Genomic DNA, 14687 nt, shown 5'->3' with positions numbered 1-14687 from the left:
GGAGGCGCTGCCAGTCTTGGGAACTCCCATCTTTACCACGCGTGCCAGATGCTCTCAGTGCAGGGCTGTAGTGGTCTACACTGATGCTCTCCCACATCCATGCAAAGGTTCGATTCATCATATTTTCTCACATGATCTATTGTGGACTGTTTCTTATGGGTCCTTTGAAGACTGACAGTAGGAATTAATTTTGTTCTTGGCATTTGTTTTCTATTTCGTCCTCACTACAATCGACTAAGATTTGGTAAAAAAGTAGTTAATAAACAAGTGAACTACAAAAAGGACTAATGATTTTCTCAAGAAACCATGCACATTAGTGGCACTTGTTGCTGCACACATATTTTACAGTGATGCGTTTACTTTGTCTATTGATTGGCTAGAAAATACATCGGACAGTTATTGTCAGCACAGATCAACGTTTTTATTGAAAATAACCAACAGCCTACTGAACAAAAGATAAACAGGCTTGAACATTTGCAGTTAATCCTGTAACCTCTCATACATATGCTGCATTAATCCTTAATTTGATTATCTTGTCCCAGATTATACTGTTATAATTTACTCGTTCAATTGTATCAAGGGAAGTTAATCTTTATGTACTCAGTTAACCAAGTGGAGACTTCAGGTGATCTTACCTTAAACAGTAACTTCCAGTTTTCAAAATCTTGAATATTTAAGCTTCTTATTACTGATTGATTATTTAGCTTTGGTGGTGTATAGGTCAGGCATTTCAGCTTTGAGTCACAGGGATTGATATACAGTATGATTGTATAGACCCACTCAAATAATATGGATGCACGAGACCAAACATAATTTTTTAATTTTGTGGTAGAATGGTTGAATGGAATGTTTTTTCTATCACTCGATATAAGGATATGTCACAAAAGGACAATTACATTCAGTTGCCATGCTAACATCAATAGACTGGATTTTGGAGTGGCTGCAAAATTAGTGATTTTGTAAAAATCAGGGGGAGAGTGCAGGACTGAATCATGAATTTGCAACAAAATGTGAAAATGTGGCAATTCGTCATTTTTTGAAATATTTTATTTTTCTCCAAAAACAAGTGACAAGATGGTTAGCAAGAGGGTTTGACTAACAGTTCTTATGTGAGTGAGAATACGGACAAGAGATTTTGCAGGTGTTTTCCAGCAGCTCTAACTGCTCGTGTGATTTTGACACCAGCTAATGACCAGATAAAGAAGCCTAATACTGTACGGTAAGGCAATACAGCCAAGCCATCCAACAACATCTGACAGTATTCTTGGAGTTTAATATATTAGTGTTCTCTGTAGGAAACAGGAGTTTGTAGAGGGACGTGGTGACAAGTATGAGGACACTACTGTGTCCTGTACTGTGGTTTGCACATGTGTGAGAGTGTGGGTCAAGATGGTTTCTCTACAAATCACTTTCTCCATACAGAGCACTGGAGAAGGAAATGTAGTCCAAGGCATCTTGAGGAGCATCACTTCCCACGTAACGGGTCATGCGACTAATGCAGTATTCAGCCTGTTCTGGAGGCAGCTCACGCCGTAGCTCCTCCACAGTGATGTACGTCTGTAAAACAGGGAACAGATCAGGTGCAGTCACGTAAATTCTCACTTTTAAAAACACGGTGCAGTATGAGGCGTGCCGTTTTTCTCCGCATGTGCGAAAAACGTTAGCGTCAGAGTTCGAATCGTTTGAGCTTCCACTATGATGTGACTGAATGTGTTTATGTCCGTGGAGAGCGTGCTCATAGTCAGCCTGCTCACCTTATCAGACGCCAAGATCTTGAAGGACGCCATGACTTGTTCGGCCGTGTCTGTTTCTGCCGTCTCTCTGGTCATGAAGTCAATGAAGGCCTGGAAGGTGACCACTCCTGTGTTGTTGGGGTCCACCAGGGTCATAATGCGTGCAAATTCAATTTCACCCTGAGTAGCAGAATTTGAATTAATAAAAGAAAGCAAAGCAAACACCAGTGTCCTTTAAGCAGCTTTCCCCCTAGAAGTATAGAAATTTGTATTTATTTGATACAATGTTATACATAGATCATTCCTGACTGTATATTCTTCTATTAAAATGCTAAAATTGATTCTAAACATAAATTGCAGTGTGGTATTTTCCACAGAAGGGTATTTGATGTTTTGTTTCACACTCACCAAATCATAGCCCATAGAGATTAGACAAGCACGGAAGTCATCTGGGTCCATCATGCCATTCCTCTTCTGCAAATCCAGGAAATCAAAAGGCTCTTTCACATTATTTTACATCATTAAAATCCAAATATCTTTCAAATTCTCTAAGCTTTTCAGTCACTCTCTACTCATTTGATGATTATCTTCTAATGATTATCTATATTTTTAGTAAGTAGTTTACAGTGAACTGGCAAACAGCATGACAATGGTCTTTTTTTTTGAGAGATTTTATTTTTTACCTACCTTTTTCGTCTGTTGGATTTGAGCAGGGAGGAACTAGCTTTTGAGACTGCATGATAATTATTTTTTTTACCGTTTTATCCACGTAAAGCAAAGTTGACGAGCATTAAACTGGTCTAGGTTACTGAAACTTTGTCAAATAAACTAATGTGAGACTTGGTGTGCATCTCACCCTGTCAAAGTGGTTGAAGGAGGCCCTGAATTCATTGAGCTGTTCTTGGCTTATGCCCTTGGCGTCACGAGTCAGAATCTGGTTCTCCACCTCGTTGATGGTGCGGGCGATGGTGGTGAGCAGCTGCTCCCAACCCACACGGACATGCTGCACCACGCAACAGAAATAAACCAATAAGCATCTTGTGAGAAGATTGTGCACAGTGTATGATAGTGGATCTTCTGCACAGAGACAGCAGAGCAAACAAATTTTGTATTCAGTAAAAGTGGACGTACCTCCATGGTGTAGTTAGTGTGCTTGTTGTCAAAAATAAGTCCTTCTTGACTAAGTTGATGATCTCCTTCCAGTTTGTCGATGTTGGACTTGTAATTAATGATATTTTGTTCATACTGCTTTAAATTGCTCATCTGTTCCTCCAGTGAGCCGGAAATATCAACAGACACGTGGCTGATCTCCTGGAGACGGAAAAGGGTTGAGTGTGTGAAGTACAGTACTGGCTGGGCGTTCCATAAATCATTGTGGCATCATTACTCTGAGCCTGAGTTTGAATTACCTCCATCTTGGTCTGAATCCAGGGTCCAATGATGTTGGCCTGGGCAGCAAACTGGCGTCGCAGCCTTTCATTGGCCTGCTGCCTGGCCACCTCCTCCTGAAGCATCTGGTCACGCATTGGGACCAGCTGCTTCACCTGTCAGGGGGGGAAAAAACGTAGCACTACACTCTGACAGCGAGAGACTATGAAATCATAACATTTCCATTAGCTCTGTGGCATTAAAACTCAAACGTCATCCGTCAGCAAACAGCGGCGCTCTTGTAGATTGATTTGCACAGGAGAAGGAATTGTCAGAGAATAGCATGGTGAGGAGTAGCAGGGGCAATGTAGCTTTGACATTAATCTCTTAGCACTACTGCTGTTGGAAAGAACCGGTCAGACTCACGGCCTCCCACTTGTTGCTAATGTCCTGTGGCGTGATGACAATATAGGGGTTCTCGCCCAACACTTTGATCCCATACGTCTGAGCGATCTTCAGGATCTCATTTTGGATGCCCATGGTGGCCATTCGCTCCTTATCTGCCTCAGGCAGAGTGGCCTTGAACTGGTCGTGAGCTGTGATCAAGCTCTGTGGAAATGGAAGGAGGACATTGGTAGGGAGAATGAGAAGGAGGTGACAATGGGGACAACATATTAGTACATGGAGAGGAGGCGTTTGTGAGAACGTTGCCTTCAAACAGGTCTTGCAAATCCTCACAGGACAAACTGATGACTGGGCACTGCACGACTATCATCGACAGTGAAGAAGCAGAAGTTTCATACACACCTGGATTTCCTCAGTGCTGTGTACAATGAATATGTCCTGTAGGTCCTCCATGGCTCCATCCATCCAGTTGTTGAATGGCGCCGCCCTCTTGGCAAACTCCAGGTACAACTGGTCAATAGTCTCACACAGCTTCTCCACTCGCTGAAGCAGAGTATGATATTAAGGACGCGACACTAAAACTGGTTATCACAATATGGATGTAAGTCTTATGTTTGTTTAGACAGGAGTCTAATATCTGCACAAATCTGTACCTCCAGAGAATCTCTCCTCTTCTGGGTCAGAGTGCCCAAACTGTCCCACTGGTCACAAATACCCTGGCAACGGGCATTAATAGTAGCTGCATCGTGATAGTCTAACTCACTGCAAGACAAAGATAGCAATAATTGTTTGACTTCCTATCTATAAGACATGAACTCCTGAAAAAAGCTTTAAGGTGGTAGAGCAGCATCTGAGTCTTACTTGAGCTCCTGTGCAATCGCGGCGATCTGCTCCACTCTGTCCTGGTGGGCAGCAAGGTCACTCTCGAAGGCCTCGTGCTTTCTCATCAGAGCACGGATCTCTATTAGAGAGGCTGACTCATAGTCCTTTAGAGAAAGCAGCTCCTGTTTACCTGCATGAGACAGATGCACAGGAAGAGGACGTGAACCAGCATAAAGATGACCTTCAGTTTAGTGGAGCAAAATCCATATAAATTCACACGTGACCTTGCTGGTTTAACCATGCTCTTTGCAATACTTGATCTGCTATTCACAGTCTCTGCTTGGTACCTGTGGTCCATGACTCGTGCAGGGTGCACTTCTGCCTGAACTTCTCGGCCAAGTGTTCCAGTCTCTCCAGGCGGCGGATCTCCGTCAGCAGCCACTCCTCATAGCCCTTCTCCACCTGCTCCAGACCCTTCCAGGCATTGGCAATGTCCTGCAGCGTAAGGGAGAGTAGCACTGTAGCAGCCCCGTTTATATCAGGGGGCTATTAATCTACACCTGCATATAACCTGAATGAGCCTGAAAACATCATTTAGATGAGCTCAGAGCTACAACTGAATATTAATGGATGATCATATTTAGATTTACCATCTTCACAGCTCTGGATATGGTTTTTTATGCAATTGTTTTCATTTTATTTAAATGTTCAATATTATTCAAATTACTTTCTACTTTTTAAATAAAACGTGCTTTTCATATTTTGACAACCATCTTGTTGTCTTTCGACTGCCCATCATGTTCTGGGTGTTTAAAGAGAACATGGTTTCCATATGCCATGTGCATTAGGTATTCCTTATTGTCAGTAAATTGCCATGATGTAACACAAATGCACATACCGAGACCATCTTGCCCTCAGAAGGCATGAAAGCGGGCCTGTTGCTGAGCCTCAGCTTGGTCTGCAGGGTGTTGAAGTTGATCTCCAGCTGACACTTCTCCTGGACCTTAGGAGGCTTGTGCACACGGCGGTAGTCCCTGAAGTCCTCCAGCTTCTGCTGCATGGCCTGCATGGCCTGCTCTGCCACGCGGTTCTCTAACCACGGGATGGTCCTCCGGATCCACTCGAGCAGCTGTGAACCATTTCATGTCATTACGGCAAAGAGTCTGCTAATAGATATCCGATAAGAGTAGAAAAACAAAATGTACCTCACTGGCCAGTTTCTCATACTCCTCCATCAGTTTCTCATTCTCTTGGTTCACAGCCAGCACTTTGCAGATCCTATTAGCTGCGGTCTCAGCCTACAAATAGCATACGAATGACTACACAGAAGGAAACTGAATTCAACAAGAGAGGTTCGTGTTCCGCCTATGTACAGTTCAGGACCATAATATTCAATATACCTGCTCTGCACCAGCGAAAGCATGATAGAAGCAGGACACATAGGTCATAATAGCTTTCTCGTCAGGTTTTGGTGTGTTCACAATATCTGAGAATGAACAAGATGGTGAAATAATGTGTACTCTTCGAAATTCATAAAAGAATAATAACAGAATTAATCCAAAATTATAAAGTAGGTTGCGTTTATGGCTGTTCCCTAGGTACCCACCTTCTGCATCAAGCATTTTGGGGATATCTAGGAATTTCTCTGCTACCTCAAATGCAGTGTTGAGGTTACCAACAGGGTCATCCTGGAAAAGCAGGGAAAACCAGGGGAATTAGAACCTTACAGCAGCATGAAGGTAGAAATGAATGGGAATTTTTACTTTGTGGCTAAAAGCATGCAAAAATAAAGCAAACACTGGCCAAACATATTGATTTAGAAACAATATGAAACTTATCTTATTAGGAACACACACACATTAAAAAAAACATCCGGCATTCTTATAAATATACCAAAAGTATTTCTGTCAGGCTGATTTATTGAACACGAGCCATTGTTGGTACAGTGATGAGTAGGGCAGCGCAGTGGCAGACTGAACACTGAGTATTCAAGCGTAAGAGAGGGAGGGGCGAGAGCACCTTGCGCAGTTTGGAGTAGTCAATGAGATCAGGTCTGTGTCTGTGGATGAGGGCACACAGAGCCAAGCCATCCTTCCAACTGAGACACAGACGATGAGGAGATAAGGGGGAAAGATGAAGGAGACCAGAATGAGAGAAAAGGGCACAGAAGGCAAGAGTGATTAACAAAAAATGATAAAGAGATTAGGATAATGGGTGAACTCTGTCACTCTGGCGAGCTTGGAAATGCATATGAGCTGGAGGGTGATGTGAGCGTGAAAAAAAAACGAAGCACCATAAATGCAAGAACACAGAAGCTAGCTAGCGTCAGCGTAGACTGTGACAGCTGAGGCCCATGCTACGCTGCTCTCTCCACCTGAGAAGAGAACTGGAGCTCACCTGATGTGGAAGTTCTGCACATTCACATTCCTATAGGGGGCAGTTTTTCTTTGGCACCACAGCAGCAAGCCTTCCTTAGCAGAGGTCTCTGAGAGGAGGTCAGCCGTAAATTATTAATGTTTTATCCAAGTTATTACCACCTGATGCATTAAGATCACTGTGTCCAGGGAAAGGGTCAGAGGGTTTTTATTGGTCAGTCAATTCTTAAGCTGAAAGTCTCTTCACCTTCTACGGAGATGTCCTGGATAGCAAAACGCAGGATGATGGTCCAGATCATACCAAGGGTCATCTTCACATTACCATCCACAATCTCTGTAGAGAGAAAGAGAACATTGGAAGCACTGAACTGAAACACAGTAACCTGAAAGAGAAATAAAGAAGCGATTCTTACCCTCAGCACCAATAGACACCAGTTTGACTCCCTTGCTGGAAATGAAGTCCAGAGCCTTGTTCACATTGGCGATCTTGTGGAAGCGCATTTTCCCTTTGTCTGGCTTGGGGAGTCTCTCACCTGGGACGAAAAGCAAAAGGAATAAAACATTTCTTGCAAGAGAAGACCTTAGAAAGACAATAAAGAACATACCAGTGAATGAGGTAATACCACAGACGACATTAATAATCTCTCCAAAGAAATCACATAAATATTCAATATACATGGAAAAACTAATTAAAGATAATTTCCTGCTTTGAGATAGAAAGGCATTATACAAATAGTCCATGGTGGTATGGAGAGTGTATAGTAAAAAACAAGTAGATACAACATTAAGCATTAACATTACAGCATTAAACTTCAAATGTATGATTCTTGTGGGTTTTATTTAGTTTCCTAATATTTCATGTACTCATAAATATTCATGTCTGTTGATTTAAATAGTGGTGAGTAAATAATAGTAAATAAGAAAACAGCCAAACTGCTTCCTACCCGAGATCACTTCCAGAAGCAGCATAAGTTTGAGTCCATTCCTGAAGTCCTCCTCGATGTTCTCAATCTGGGTCCCAGCCTTGCGCAGGTGAGAGTTGCACCAGGCGGTGAAGGTCTGAGATTGAGAGAACAAATCCACAAAGCTCTTAAATCAATGAACCAACATCTAAGAGATCATGTAATGTAAAATTTTCCTTTTCTTAAAATGCTTAATATTAAAGTATGATTATCTTCAAATAATGAGGGATTATGCAACTATGAAACATCTGCACATAGAGATGGAAAGTTTAAAGTAGCTTATTTAATTTTCACCGCTTTTCAAGTTTGGGAGATGAGGGTTAAGTGTCTGATTCTGGAGCCCACTGGTACTACTCAGTGAAGCCAGTCCTGAAGCACTCTGGGAGTTGGTTGGCATCTCTGGTGCTTGTGACTGAATCCAGAACCTTGTGACTTCAGAATACTCTGAGAACAGAATCTTCATCCACTGGAAATCCTTAAACATTTTCTAAATGTTGTTGTGCAGCGTGGTTTATACATAGGTAAGTGGATACGGAGGATCCAGATACACACAGAAAGGCCTGAAACCTGCAGTGACAAACAGCTCCCAGACCAGACAGAGCACCTATGTGGAGCCAGAGAAGAAGACATAGAATGTGTGCCAGAGAGGTGACTAAAGAATGCCCAGGCCCAATGTAATTTGATGTAAGGCTGGAAGCGGAGAGTCTCCTGCAGCAGGTGTCCACCCCTCAAATTACCCCGTCCTGCCACAGGTGACCAAATTTAGCTCATGCCCTATGGGAGGGCGTGGATGGAGTAGAAGCAGATGATATATATGGTGACCAGTAGACACCAACAAACAGCTGAGAGCACAGCATTCCTGGAATAGATACATGCCACACTGAGGCTGCTTCGGAGAGCTGGGTCTTTTAAAATGGGGTTTCTGATTTAAAATATTACCTAAATATGCAAATAACATTTCAGTGGCAATGAATATTCCAATATAACTACTAAAGAAATGGCAATTCAGCTATAACTATTAAATAAATGAGTACTGTAAAATGATGCATGTCACTGAGCAGCAGCCTTGGTTGTGGTCTAACTTTAGAGGCAATTTTACTGCATAACTTAGATAAGAAAACAATGACACCCCATTAGCTAAACAGAAATAATTGTTGACTGGGTTTTATTTATATATATTAAAGATCTATATATTATCTATATATTATATATATATATATATATATATATATATATATATAGCAGGAAAATGTTAAAGGTATATATATATATATATATATATATATATATATATATATATATATATATATATATATATATATTGTACATACACACACACACACCGGATGTACCAGAATAAGAAAAGTGATAAGTCCATAGAGAGTCATTCATAATATAGCAAGTCTACTGCTGTGGGGCTGTGGTTTAGAGGAAACCCCACTGGCTGATGACAATTAAGTCTACACTGACATTTCTCTATAACCTCTCATACCTACTATGATAGAGACTGCAGAGTGAGACTGGAGAGTGACTGGAAAGACTCACATTTCTTTTCTCTGTATCTCTATATATAAACGAAGATCATATATATATATATATATATATATATATATATATATATATATATATATATATATATATATATATATATACAGCCAAAGACAATTCTGCATGCTCAAATCTAAGTTCATTTTCTACATGCATGCATCAGCAAATCTTTTTGCATGTATCCAAAACTGATTTACAAGCCTTGGCTTTAATCTGAATTTGGAAAATTGTGCCTTATTAGCTTGTCCACGGAGTGTGGGGTTCACCTCTTTAGCATACAGTGCATACAGTTGTCCTAGAGCAGTAAACTGCAACATCCACAACAATGACAAAGCTCCTTAAAAGTAAGCTCCTGCTTTTAGATGGAAAGTCTTCCATCATTACACTAATGCATGACGGGATGGAGAGGGTGTGGCTGGGTGGAGAAAGGAGACTACATGGCCACTGCTCTGTCAGGGCCATGGGTCTGGGCTGCAAAAGCACTCCCCACAGGTAGCAGGACAAGCAGAGGGAACTGGTTACAGCCCCAGCGTGTGAACCCATGTTAAACTGCGGCCATGCAGGCAGACAGTAGGTCTTGGTTTACTCTCCAAGTAAGTCGGCAAGTAACTGCATGCTCACAGAATTTGGTGTTCTGGCTCTGTACTTTAGTACATTGATTTTATCTGTGACCTGTGACTGTAAGGTCAAAGTGCAGGAGGTCATCTTAAATTTGACGGAATCTACATCTTTATGGAGTAAGCCTTACAGCAGCCACAACATTTAGGGACATTTCAAGAAGCCACAAAGAAATAAAACTTTGTCTGTTGATTTGTTTTATGGGGTCACCCGTGTCATTGAATCATTTATGAGACAGTCGATCAAAAGTAGATGTCTTTTTTTCTGTTGTTTTCAGCAAAGTGTCACCAGCAAAATAGCCGATTATATGAGGCAATCAGAAAATTTCAATATTTCAACATTCACATTTCATGGGTCAAAATTGTTAAGAAACAAAAACAACAGCTAAGCACTTGCCGTGCTAAACTTGGAGCATCACAGAATATCACAGAAGAAAGATGACTAATTAAAACTAGAACATCACGAACAAAAACTGCTGAAGAAATCAAAAACACTATAGAGCTCATGCTTTTATGGTCTTAATATGACTGCTGATATCTCAAAAAACTATCATCATTAAATCTGACAATCCCTGATTTTAGCATCATCTACACATCAGTTGCTGAAGAAAAAATTGAAATCAGCAGGTAATCAATAAGTCTAGTTTTCATGATTACTTTAACTATAAAAACATTTTATAGGTGGATGTTTAATAACATACAATTAGCTTTATATTATTGGATTCATTTTCATAAAGGGCTTCTATGAAAAACTGAACAGATAGACACAAAGCAGTTATTTAAAGACAAGCATAACAAACTAATTTGTATTCATTAAACAGTTATATTATTATAAGCTTCAAGTACTTGTTTCCTGTGCATAAACAGAATTAAATCTGTTTTATGAATCTAAACATTCAGTACTTTCTGACTGGCTGGCCTGATATTCAGTACTGAGGAACTAACTGCTGATGACCCAAAGACTTGTGGGGACTTGCCAATGTGGACCTGGCTCCCACACTGATAAAGTGTCTGGCAGAGGAAGCAGGAGGATGAATTCTGTCTAGATGTGTCATAACAACCAACACCTGCCCCGAAGCCCATTACACACCTCACAAACTAAGGAGGGTCTAAAAGTGGAACATTTGACCAAGCCAAACCTGAGTACAGCCAAGTATACACTTCACTTACTGAACACCAGACTGAGAGTAAAAGTTTATCAAAACAAGCAATGCATAATTAATAATAACTGCAGCCTGGAAGAGCATATCACTATGGAATAAAGTCTTTCTGAAATTTGTGGGCCACAGACCTCATGTAGGCTAAGAGCAGAACATATTTGACCTCTATTCCCCTGGCAAAGGTCAAATACAGACAAATATCCTGAATAAAGATGGTGTGATTCACAAAGTCAAGTCCAATGTGCTGGAACACAGGGATAAGGTGATATCAGTTGTGTAACCCTGCACTTACTGGGCAACTTCAAGAGTGGCTGTCAGAGACATGTGTGTTCACATCACAGATTAAACAATTCAGTGATTGCGTTTCCATAATTAACCATCGTTAATCAGTAAAGTTAAATGACATTAAATACAAGGAAGAACTTACACTGCCTCATATTTCGATAACGTGGCAACTTTAGCCTCGAAAGCCATTTTAAACACATAAGAACTGAAAAAGAACATCCAGGAAAGTGTACATGTATTTGCAAAATAAGAAGATCTTTCATGTACATTTGAGTATTTGAGTTGCATCCATCTAAAATGAAAGTAATAGCGACACATTTTTGAGAGTACATAAATTAATAACTTACAAGACATACAAGCTAGCTACTGAACTACCACTGAAACAGACTAGAAGAAGAGGAAAGTTTAACTATACACATGTAGTTGACAACAGAGTAATGTGCAGTGTGGAATGTATGCCTTAATTTGATTACTAATTAGCTACTATATTCTGGATGAAGCACAGATAAGAATTTCACACTCTGCTTTACTGGAGTTCTGTATGTATGATTGCATATGTAGATACAAATGCATTAAAAACACTGCGAATGAGAATTTACAGCACATTAAAGTGTCTTATTTTGGTGCTGGGATTCAGGTAGTGGCCAGTAGTGATCAATCTCAATGCACACAGAGTACCCTAAGCTGCAGTAAGATCTTCTCTTTAGGGCCAATCATTTGCAGAGGAATAGGTAGGACCAGATGATGCATGAAGCTCTCCAGAAGCCATATGGCTGTCATATTATGTAACACAGGCAAAACTACACAAGAAGCCATCAGCAATCAAGTGAGAGAGAAAAAAAAATCCACTTGCATCACTGTTTACAATGGCAACCATTCCCCACACTAATCAAACCGCTAATCTATACTGGCATAAACCTATCAGGCTGCTTCTGCAAACCGTATCCACCTGAAATGCACCTAACCCCTCCCCCCATTTACGTTTACATCTGGTAGTTTATAGACGCTCCCTTACAAGGACACCTCTTCTGGAATAGCAACTGCCATTTGATCGTACTTAGGACCCTTACCCCCTTCCCCCGCAACAACGTCCTAATAACCTCACCTGGTCCTATAACCCCCTTATAAATGAAAGAAAAGATGATTAAATTCACTTTTGGTTTGTTTCAAATCATAGCTTGCTCATAAACTCCAGCCATGTGAATTAAACTGCACCAATAGCTGTGCTGTGCATGTCTGAAATTCCAAAACAATCACAAGGTTGCACATAAAAGCAAAACTGTATCTAATCATCATTAATCGCAAGAGTAATAAAATAGTTTTCATCACCAGATTTAATCAACAGCAGACATTTTAGCACTCGTCAGTTCACATGGCTCTTTTACATATACGGGCAGCTATTACGCTTCTTATAACGCTTCTTACATGAAAACCCCAACACTAACATATATCAGAGATTTAAGAATAAAGATAAAGATAGCTATTGCCCTATTTGTGTGCCCACAACAAAGCTTGAGAACAGGAAGCTCCTGAAAGAGTGATCCTCGTAAGACACAAGACCCATGTGAGTAAGAGCAGGGCTGGACGTGTCCCAAACTCCAGCATAATGTCACTCGTTGGTCCAGAGGATAGAGTAAATACAGCAGGAAAATGTCAAATGATGACAGAACTGCCCAATGGCTGATAAAAAAAAATACATAAAATCTGACTATTCTAAAACAAACACTTTAAAGAGTGAATCAAAACTGGATTTTAAAAGGGCAACAGAGAGCTACATATTATTAAAGGCAAAAAGTCATAGTTTATGCATATTAAAGTATTTCATTTGTAATTTATGGGACTTTCTATGTCTTACAGGGTCAAAAGTCAAATACAATAAAGTCTAGTGCTTTTGTTAAATATGAGTGTGCAAATAAAAAAAAAAACACAATATAACTGATTTACATTAACAGAATATTGGGTATATAGTGAAAATACATTTCAAAAGCGAAAGTGTAAGAAATGTCCCTGATGGCATCATGCAGCTATGTTTGGTATCTTGAAGATATTTGGTATCTACAGGCTGCAAAGAATGAACGGGATTAGAAGCAGAGCTTCAAGGATGGGAAATGTAGCTTCAGCATTTATAGTCAAGGAATCTATTTGAAGCATATACTGCTTAAGCAATCCACCCAACCCCACACCACCCCTAGCCACGCTGTCACCTGTTGCCGTCACTTATATAGTTAGGGCCAGGTGTGCAATCTAACAGCTGCAGGAAGCGTTGGTGTGCAAACCTGCTCAAAAGTCTAATATAAATTAATATGAGAGTATAAATCTGATACACCCATCGAGAAGCTGAAACAAAATGTGCAGCATTTGATAATTACAGGATAACATTTTGATAAATGAGCTGCAAGCTGTATTTATGTCATATTAACTTAAGCCATGAGAAGAATTGCGGGAGCCATCAAAGAAACATTGTATTAGTTGACTAGAAGGCTGGGATGTGGTTAATTGAGTGCCTCACACATAGACCTACCAATAAAAGTTTACAGTTCAAACAAGTTTATCGCAGCTTTTGCTGTTACTTTTCTTTTGTAAACTGGTGTGCAGTCAATTCTGATTTGCAGCAAAAAAAAAACCCTGTAGGGATTACACCTAAGATACGGAAATTCTGTTTAAATGCAAAGCGTGTTGTATACCTTGCGTTGTTGTTTCTCCCATGCGGGGTCCAGCAGCAAGTCCCGGTCCCAGTCTTCCTCTTGGATCATGTATTCCTCAGCAGTCATAACGTAAGAGCTATTATACTGCAATTGCGTTTCAATCGCTGTCATTTTGCCGTTTTGACTGGGATGTGAATATCCCTGTAAGCTTTGAAAACTGTCTTGGGATTCTTATTTAGTAAGGGAGTACTGGAGGCTGCAATATATCCCGCTGTCAGCGTTCGAGGAAAGTGTCCCAACTCCAAATTCCTGCTTACAGTATCTTCGCCCACCGCCCGGTGTTGTAGCAGCCGGTGATTCCTCTAGTCAGTGTCCATGTGACGGTACCCAAATATGACACACGCAGCATTTGGTCGTGGGTTGCCAACTTAAAAGGCAACAAGGCGGGATTTGTGTAATGACATAAGGGATAGCACGTTACTGTTTACAGCTGAAATGTAATTGATTTTAACATGTCAAATTTATCAGACGATGTTGGCCGTGTAACTCGAGCTGTATGTTACAAGCTTTTACACGGACGTAATTTTTTTGGGGGGGGGGGTATGTCCCCCCCACTTTTTCAAAAGCCGGCTTTGGTCCCCCCCAGTTTTTACGGTTAAAACCAAATATTTAAATAGCGACGAATCCATGTCCCCCCACTTTTGAAATCAAAATTACGTCCATGAGCTTTTACACGAGAAACCGCCACCATGCTGTCCTGGAGAAGT

The 14687-nt window shown here is 40.6% G+C and overlaps 1 protein-coding gene across 1 annotated transcript; it reads right to left on the bottom strand.

Moving 5' to 3' along the window:
- Window positions 1-1029: 1029 nt before the first annotated feature.
- On the bottom strand, window positions 1030-14311 carry actn3a (actinin alpha 3a). The gene is made up of 21 exons (XM_076980681.1): window positions 13960-14311; window positions 7648-7762; window positions 7117-7236; window positions 6951-7037; window positions 6726-6813; window positions 6348-6426; window positions 5935-6016; window positions 5729-5814; window positions 5534-5626; window positions 5227-5457; window positions 4676-4823; window positions 4368-4518; window positions 4160-4268; window positions 3909-4049; window positions 3528-3710; window positions 3143-3277; window positions 2865-3044; window positions 2590-2736; window positions 2142-2207; window positions 1755-1913; window positions 1030-1557 (listed from the first exon to the last, which is right to left on the bottom strand). Exons 1-21 carry the CDS (start codon window positions 14089-14091, stop codon window positions 1399-1401), a joined length of 2691 nt encoding a protein of 896 aa, XP_076836796.1. The 5' UTR covers window positions 14092-14311; the 3' UTR covers window positions 1030-1398.
- Window positions 14312-14687: the final 376 nt, after the last annotated feature.

Source organism: Brachyhypopomus gauderio, chromosome 18 (genome assembly GCF_052324685.1).
Source record: "Brachyhypopomus gauderio isolate BG-103 chromosome 18, BGAUD_0.2, whole genome shotgun sequence".
Taxonomy (NCBI): Eukaryota; Metazoa; Chordata; class Actinopteri; order Gymnotiformes; family Hypopomidae; genus Brachyhypopomus; species Brachyhypopomus gauderio.
The sequence above is the reverse complement of the archived record's forward strand: the minus strand, read 5'-3'. Positions and strand labels throughout refer to the sequence as shown.

Coding starts and splice junctions, on each gene's coding strand:
- actn3a (XM_076980681.1), bottom strand. CDS start 14,091: ATGACAGCGATTGAAACGCAATTGCAGTATAATAGCTCTTACGTTATG. Junction 7,763..13,959: donor GGGAGAAACAACAACGCAAG/GTATACAACACG, acceptor TCTCAATCTCAG/ACCTTCACCGCCTGGTGCAA. Junction 2,208..2,589: donor CCTTCAACCACTTTGACAGG/GTGAGATGCACA, acceptor CTGGATTTGCAG/AAGAGGAATGGCATGATGGA.